The following is a 7,500-nucleotide window of genomic DNA, read 5'->3' as shown; positions in this document are numbered from 1 at the left end:
CTTCGAGCACCTTATTCAACATAAAAAATGCTATTGGCCAAAGTTGTTTTCACCTTGAATAAATGAGTCATATCGTAAAGTTGTTTACAAAAACAGATACATCTGCAAGATGACACGACAAAACCTAGGGAAGTCTTGTGACTCCTCTGGTAATTTGCAGTATCCCACCTTTGATAACCACTTGTAGTCTATACCTGAAGGTATAGTCGGCAGGTTTACCTGAACAAGTAAACCTGAATAGGTATGATATCACCTACCTGTTCAGATGTACATTTGAATCGTTCCTGTTCAGGTAAACCTTTACAGGTATACCTGTTTATGTGTAACTTCCGTAAGACACAAGTACAAAGTAAAGCACAATTAGATTAGCCATAGATTTTTTTATTTTGATTCGAAGTATCAGAAATACAAAGATAATTGTATTCATATAGGAAATAAGTATTTTGACAAAAATAAACGCACATTTGGCTAAGCATATGCTGTAAAAAAAAAATCTATGTTTTATATGCTTAATCGTATAAATGTAAATGGGATCTCTCGTTTGATATCTTAAAAAATCTGATGTTTAAAAAGACACGTTTTCATAAATGTTTATATGACTGAACAAGAATGTGTTTTTAGAAAAGATATTATAAGTGTTTCTATAGTTACAAGTTGTCATATTATGAAAATGCTTGAACAAGAGAACATGAAGGGTAATGTGCCATTTTCAAATCAATGTAAATAAAATGTTTCCAAGCTCATATGTTTTTTCATTGGTAACTCAACAATGGAATATGTGTAACTTTAATTAAAAAGAAAGGAACTTGGACCCATCATATATCACAATATTATTCAATGAACCTTGAACAAAATGTACAGCAAAACTTATTTCTATTACTATCAATATTGTTGACTAAGCCGTACATATTTTGCTCTGTTATGCTTCAGTAGTTCATGACTATCACTTTCTGTCTGTTTAGTTTGTGTCAAGAAAATAGGTATAGGAATTCTCCTATTCTTGTTCTTGTTATAATGGATGACACTCTTCCTGATTTCATAAAAGGAATATGAATTTATCTGGCAGGGTCTTAAGTACACTATGATTTATAGTTGCTTGCCCATCGCTTTGTTAATTTGATTATTGCCATCACATCATTCACTGCATAAACGTTATTACTGGTAGCTCTTTATGACGTTTTCATGATCATAGTTCTAATGCTGGTGGAATTATGGTAAATTTTACCAGATATACTGTATCTGTGACTGAATATTGGCACGTTAGCATTTTTACAATTCATTGGTAGTAGTAGTGGTAGCAGCATAGAGGGTATATACCTGGAGTTGCGATGATCTATACCAGTACTACGTACTTCAGTGGTCTTCCACCAGGGCGGAGCTGCAAAGCCTTGCAGTCATTTTTGAGTCTGGTAACTGGCAAATTGAACAGGGGCTTTGTGCGATTGTGAATTTTTGTTGTTGCTAATGTTTAATGAGTAAGCGTTTAGCAAATTTTTATGGTTTAGTGAGTAAGTGTTTAGTGAATGTTGTAGAATACTTATTGTGTAAGTATTCAGTGATTGCTTAATGAGTCTTTAGGGCTTTTGTGAATACTTAGTGTGTAAGTAATCGGTGAATGTTCAGTAGGTGTTTAGTAAATGTCTTGTGAATGTTAGTGTTTAGTGAATGTTTAGTGTGTAAGCGTTTAATGAGTGAAAAGTGGATGTTCATTTGCTGCTTAATGTTTAATGAGCGTTACGATTTTTAATGAGCATTTAGGGTTTAGTGTCGAGTATTTAGTGTTAAAGGTTTAGTGAGTGTTTAGTGCGTGCTAAGTGAATGTTCAGTGTATCGTGAATACTTAGTGAATGCGTAATAATTATCTAGTATTTAATTAATGTTTACGATTAAGTGAGTGCTTAGTGAGGGTTTAATGCGGTTTAGTGGGTGCCAAATGAGTGTTGAGTATGCAGTGACTTTAGTGTTATTGAGTATGAGTGTTTTATGTGAGTGAGTGAATAGTAAGTATAAGTGTTTAGTGAGTGCTAGTGTACTGTGAATGTTAGTGTTTGGTTATTTTATATTACTGTTTAGTTAGTGCTTAGTGACTGTATGCAAAGAAAGTCTTGTAATATAAAGGAACTATTCATGCTAGACACTGCTTAGATCCGAGAGCAGTCAGTTGCTTACGCCTTGACCACAATGGTTGGAGTGCTTAGGTCAACCTGTTTTTGTAAGGTAATTATTCTATCTGAAATTGGGTCAATAATAATAATAATAATAATAATAATAATAATAATAATAATAATAATAATACCTGCAACAACAATAATAATAACTATAGTAAAAAAGACGTTTATAGTAATAATGATAAGATGATGATAATAATAAAAAGATAAAAATAATAGAAGTAATAGTAAAATATAGTACCATGAGCTGGACCGAGACCTTTCAACATGGCCGCTCAAGGTCACACGCTCAGCAGGGAGATTGTCACTCCAGTGATTCTGATTGACGCAATTTGATGGTCTATGTCTATGAGTAGTAGCAGCAACAGGCAGGCAGCAAGCAGTCAGGAACCAGGCTTACCACATTTCTTAAAAAATAAGTGTAGATAGTAGTAGCAGCAGAATGCATGCTATGTAACGGCTCATCTCCCTCGCTTACCTAAAATGCGTAGAGGCTGAAGGTAAACTAGCTTTAACGGCCCCTCCTCAATTTTCTCACGTGATTTTCGTTTTGTTGGGTGCTTAGAGTTCTTTAATGTTTGTTTATATGCTATTTTAACTTATATTTATCATATATTAGTTTTTACTTCTCGTTCGAATCCCTAGTATATTATTATTATGATAAATATTTGCCCATTTTACCTGATTTCCTCATGAGACTTCTGTGATTGTGGTATAAACTCTCGTGCATTGTATGTTAATGTTATACAAATTTCACTATTGATATTGCAATTCAAGTATAGTGTGTATTTATATCTATTAATTGTAACCCCATTTACGTACTAGTCATTAAGGAAAAATAATAAGTAGTTACTGTAATTCACCGTGATGTCGTAAAGTAATTATGACGTCTTCAACATTTTTTTCATTACCGCTTCAGTTGTCAATCAAAGTCCGATCCTTTAAAAATAAAGCAAGAAATTTGGCAATACTGCAAATCTTTCACCAATTACCTTTAAAAAACAAAGCAACAAATTTGGCAATATTGCAAAGTCATCATCATTGCCACAGAAACCGAAGTGTTTTGCACCTCTGAAGATAATGGCAACCGCGCAACGATGTACTTTTTGGACGGACTTTGTGGAAGATGCCTCGCAATTTTATGCTTTTAAATTAACAAATTATTGTCTACGAAGTTGTTTATCAATAAATATATTGAATTTGTTGCATATTCTGCCATTTTTCGAAAGGTCGCCGTTGGCAACACTTGCAAGCGACGCCCAGGAAACAACATAAATTTAAATTTACGGTTTTTAAAGGAAATAATTACGATTTATAGAAGGATTTATTACTAAGACATAAATTTTCCCGCATCTTCTGCCATTGCCGAAAGGTTGCTCACTGTTGGCAACATTGGCCGATAGGCTGTGGAAGCGGCGCTGTTACCAAGCCAAAATGGCCGACATTGACTCAAACACTTTTTATAAACCCCTCAAGAATAACTTCGGCTACTGCCTGCGCCTCAACGCCGTCTCCACCCTCCTGAGGAAACATGAGGAAAATACCTCGACGAGGTATTCCCTCATCCGGTCAGATCCGAACTTCGGAAACTCAAGTAAGACCAAAGATAATTTGGAGTTTACAGTTGGCAATATTGAAAGACGTAATTGTACGACTTACCCATGATGATGTGTCGGGACGTCTCTCGTATTTATGATCTAAATTCGCCTAATAAATCGTCCAAGTGTGTTGTTGTTTAGTAGAACGTTGTTTAGGTCATGGAGAGATTGCCAATAGGCCTTGGGGACGACGGGATAGACGTAGGCCAGACTAAGCATTGGTGACCCCCGAAGTCTTAGCTCGACACTATGTTCGCTTGATAGTGTATGAATTAAATGGGAGAAAGAGAATTTTAATGTTCGAACATGGACGATTCCAGAGTTTAAAACAACCCGCTAGACATACCTAGTAAATGGGTGCTATCCTAACTATGCTAGAATGTTGTTCGAGACCTTGCGTTAGATTGCAGGAATAGGATGAAGAGTAGGGAGTCAAGTGTAGGAATGAGAAATCCTAACCTCTCCTAGAATACTGGGTCCTGATCTTCCAATATCCAGAATACTACCTAACATGACTTGCCTTATCCTGCCTTGTGTGGGGTGGACCCCTTAAGGTTACCTGATTGAAGACCTTAAGGATTAGAATCATGTCTCCATATTTAGGTAGTAGCTAGCATTGACTGGTAGGCTGCCTTATTACTAAGAGCTGGGCTGGGCTAGTCTAATTTATTTGTAAGCCATCATTCTAGGGTAAAACTGCAAATTTCTACTGGGTTCTCTAACTCAGTAGCCACCAGTTTACGTGCAAATATGGGACCGCTGGTTAGTACCACCCCCTTGGGGATGAATGTGAAAACATGAAACACTGTAATTAGGGTAAAAAACCGCATGGTACAGGGGTGGACCATGTACGATCAATGTGTACAACCCCAAGAAAAGTACATTATAACGCGTCCTGACACCGGAGAAGAGGTCAGGACGCATTATAATGTACTTTTTTGGGGGTTGTACACATTGATTGTACATGGTCCACCCCTGTACCATGCGGTTTTTTTACCCTATCACAAACCCAAATAAAGGCACAAAAATAAACAAGAAACATGAGCAAAAGACTAAATATTACGTTCACTGACTGGCAGGAACCAGGCGCTGCAGTAGCAGTCTTCGGTTTTACAAATTTTTTTTTTTGTCTGGTCATTCATTCTTGGTAGTATAATACCTTACTATATGAGACTAGGCTATGATGAACTACATACTCTGATGATTGTTTATTTCGCATTTTATATTTTATTTTTTATTTGTGCTAATAACTTTGGTATTTCTACAGAAGCAGTCTGCACGGACTGCAAGGAACGTAACCACGGATATGATATCCACTAGGGATTGGGGCCATCCAATGCATTTTGCCGTGGTTAGTACTGGCCATTGGGGGGTTAATTACAGTCGTCCGAATAAATATTACTTAAAATTCTTGTTCAGTAGGTAAAACTGCATAGAGAAACCGCAACTGCCATAGTCTAGGCCGCCGCGGATAAGTACCCTAGATCTACCACACTTTTTTTAGTAGGGTTTCCCCTACCCCAGGTGATATCTTCGTACTGCAGTCCAAGGCTGTGGTTCCAAGCCAAATGATAAACTATACAGGACATTATGGTGAATGTTTATTAATATTGTTATATTTATTTCTAACTATTTTGGTCAGTCAAATCAATTTTTTGTGTTTTTCTTGCACCATGTGATATCCAACCAATATCAGGGACCCCAGTGAGAAATGGTTGGTTTTTGGGTGTGGGAAAACAATAAAGAATTAAGAGTTCTGCACTAATCAGAAATGTTGGATATGTTAGTTCAATGCATAGTTCATGTGAATCAATGGTAAATATCAGCAAACAGTTTTTAAAACATGTTAGAGTACCTGACCTAGTTGTATTTGCTGACAACAATAAGTAGGCTGCTGCAGCAAACTGTGTCATTTCTTAGCATCAAGTTTTTTATGGCTTTTTTTGCTAGGAGTTTTATCTTGACTAAAACTAAAATGTGGAGCAGTTTGCCTAGTACAGTTGTGAAATTCTCTAATCTGAATATTTAAGCTAGAAGCAAATTAATTCCTGCTGTCTGCAGATGTCTCCTGAATTCAGGTTTATGTCTTCTTTTCTACTCCCTCACATTTATTTATCAGGTTTTCCTATGATTTGCCCCTCTCTATAGGTTTATTTCCCTTTGGAGCCTCTTGAGTTCAGTCTGTGGACTGTGTCCATAAAGGTTTTCAGCTGAAGATTTAAAGAAGAAAGCAAGAAAGTAGCAAATGGCAAAAGCAGTCGCAAGCATGTTTCCTATCTAATCAAGGAGGCTGGTTCCTTAACTGTGAGGGGGGTGCCATTGGAACAACACTTGCCTTATCTAACATGATGTGAAGTGGCACAAGTGTTATAGGATAGAATACAAGGATTGCATCACATTTTAATATAATCTGTCCTAACCTAATGCAGCTCTTCAATTTCTATTCTGACCTGGTAACTTGCACTCCCCCTCCCTTCTAACCAGACCTAGAGCACCATAAATCAGATGGTGAAATAATGCACATATTGGAAGTCATCTTAACTGGAATGATGGATACTGGATCCTAACTGGCAAAGGGGTTAGCTCCCTTCTCCTTCCTAGCATTGCACAGGGCATATTCCTTGCTGCAAGGTTAGGAGATACACAGCTTAGAAGGCACACCCTTCCATACACAGGTATAGGGTGCACCTTTCTGCTTGCCCCATTTTCAATCCCAGGATTTGTCTCGTTGAGCCCATTGGCAGATCTAGAAATCTTTCATGGGGGCCGTTGCACTTAGGATTATTATATATATATGTGTAACATACAGTACATACATATCAATATTAATATATGAATGTTCACATATGTATACTCTGTAGTAGTTGTTGTTAGTAGTAGTTGCTGTTATTGTTTTAGTTGTTGTTGAAATAATCATTAACTAAGCACATTTTTGCTACTATTAATAATTTATTTAAAGAAAACAATATATTCTATTATTCATATCCATGGTGGGGGGCCACATGACCAGGTGCCCGCTCCCTAAAATCCTCCACTGGTTTAGCCAAGGTTTGTGTAATTGAGGACTGGCACTTAGCAATGAAATGTATTGCCTTGTTTTCTGGTGGATAGCTGAAAGAGTTATTTTACATTTAAGGTGTAAAATGTATTACTATTTTTATTATTCAGATTCCAGTAATTGTCTTACTGTAAATGATAAATATACGTATATACTACATGTTTGAAAAACCAGAAGATTTCAAAATTCTATCGTATGTGTTCTTTCACAGCGTGGAACAATGAAGACTGTCGAATACAGTGGGAGGAAGGTGAAAAAATTGTTGGAGAGCGGCTAATGTTTGACGGTGTACCGTTTTTTGTGTTAGGCACAAGATATCTTGGGTGTCAATTTGGAAATGAGAGTGATCAGAAGATGAGCATTTACTTGGATCTAAAGGTACAGTATGGTTGGATTCATGTTTTACTGATAAATTGTATTTTTACTGATAAATTTTATTTGATTTTGGGGGAACTTTCGGCCACACTGCAGGTTTATCATATGTAACATTAAAAAAAGTATGAAAAGTACTCTATTGTCAAAATTGGTACAGTAATGGAAATTGAGAATGTGGAGGGGTATGTATGTATGTATGTATGCCAATGAGTGAGGTATATATACACAAATAGGTTCACCGTATCTGATATTGAAAGTATGAAAAATATTGGCAAAATTAGCCATTAGTGTTGAAGCATAT

At 36.5% G+C, this 7,500-nt stretch overlaps 3 protein-coding genes across 7 annotated transcripts in view; 2 read left to right on the top strand and 1 right to left on the bottom strand.

Annotated features, from left to right (window-relative positions):
• The window catches only part of LOC135223549 (sodium-dependent noradrenaline transporter-like), a 43,859-nt gene extending 43,126 nt beyond the window's left edge, over positions 1–733 (top strand). For both annotated transcript variants that reach the window (XM_064262052.1, XM_064262051.1), the window contains exon 14: positions 1–733. This exon is cut by the window's left edge and continues 431 nt beyond it. The gene's annotated coding sequence lies outside the window, so the exon portion shown is untranslated.
• LOC135223550 (zinc finger protein OZF-like) overlaps positions 1–7,500 on the bottom strand; it is an 84,171-nt gene that overhangs the window by 48,995 nt on the left and 27,676 nt on the right. The window lies entirely within an intron of this gene.
• Positions 3,539–7,500, top strand: part of LOC135223552 (uncharacterized) — a 28,831-nt gene continuing 24,869 nt past the window's right edge. Inside the window, exons 1-2 of one of the 4 annotated variants that reach the window (XM_064262055.1) lie at positions 3,539–3,762; positions 7,036–7,202. In XM_064262055.1, the coding sequence (XP_064118125.1) occupies positions 3,603–3,762; positions 7,036–7,202 (327 nt within the window). In that variant the 5' untranslated portion in view covers positions 3,539–3,602. Of the gene's footprint in view, positions 3,763–3,792; positions 3,892–5,181; positions 5,360–7,035; positions 7,203–7,500 lie in introns of those variants that run through there. The other 3 variants (XM_064262054.1, XM_064262057.1, XM_064262056.1) reach the window with 3 other exon arrangements.

The sequence above is a fragment of the Macrobrachium nipponense genome, chromosome 10 (assembly GCF_015104395.2).
Source record: "Macrobrachium nipponense isolate FS-2020 chromosome 10, ASM1510439v2, whole genome shotgun sequence".
Taxonomy (NCBI): Eukaryota; Metazoa; Arthropoda; class Malacostraca; order Decapoda; family Palaemonidae; genus Macrobrachium; species Macrobrachium nipponense.
This window is presented reverse-complemented; position numbering and strand designations above follow the sequence as displayed.